At 54.6% G+C, this 518-nt stretch overlaps 1 protein-coding gene across 1 annotated transcript in view; it reads right to left on the minus strand.

Annotated features, from left to right (window-relative positions):
• The window catches only part of EMH_0047190 (uncharacterized protein), a gene marked incomplete at both ends in the record, with an annotated part of 2,810 nt that extends 2,593 nt beyond the window's left edge, over positions 1-217 (minus strand). The window contains one exon of the mRNA XM_013496257.1: positions 37-217. Coding sequence (XP_013351711.1) covers positions 37-217 — 181 coding nt within the window. The remainder of the gene's footprint in view (positions 1-36) is intronic.
• Between the last annotated feature and the right edge of the window lie 301 nt (positions 218-518).

The following is a 518-nucleotide window of genomic DNA, read 5'->3' on the forward strand; positions in this document are numbered from 1 at the left end:
CAGCAGCAGCAGCAGCAGCAGCAGCTGTGCTCGTACTGCATGCAGCGTTTTGTATTGCGAGGCGGAGGGCCCCCAAAGCCGTTTCAACTTCTGCTGCAGCAGCAGCAGCAGGAACTGCTGTTTGCTGCTGCAGCAGCACTGAGATATCTGCGCTGCTGCTGCTGCTGCTGCTGCTGCTGCAGCTGCTGCTGCAGCAGCAAGGTTCGCTTCCTTGCATCACACCTATACCCCATACGCCGGCTACGGGGGGCCCCCAGGGGGCCCCAGTGCTGCTGCTGCTGCTGCTGCTGCTGCTGCAGCAGATCTGCTGCAGCTGCTGCAGCAGAGATGAAGCAGCACGAAGAGTAGAAACAGGAGGCACGCATACACCTAAAATACAACCACATACACCCTAAACCCTAAACCCTAAACCCTAAACCCTAGATACTGTACATACATACACACTAGACCCTAATTTATATACAAGCATGCATACACCCTAAACCCTAAACCCTAAACCCTAAGCCCTTGTACATACA

Source organism: Eimeria mitis, genomic scaffold (assembly GCF_000499745.2).
Source record: "Eimeria mitis Houghton genomic scaffold, Emh_scaff2003, whole genome shotgun sequence".
In the NCBI taxonomy this organism is placed as follows: domain Eukaryota; phylum Apicomplexa; class Conoidasida; order Eucoccidiorida; family Eimeriidae; genus Eimeria; species Eimeria mitis.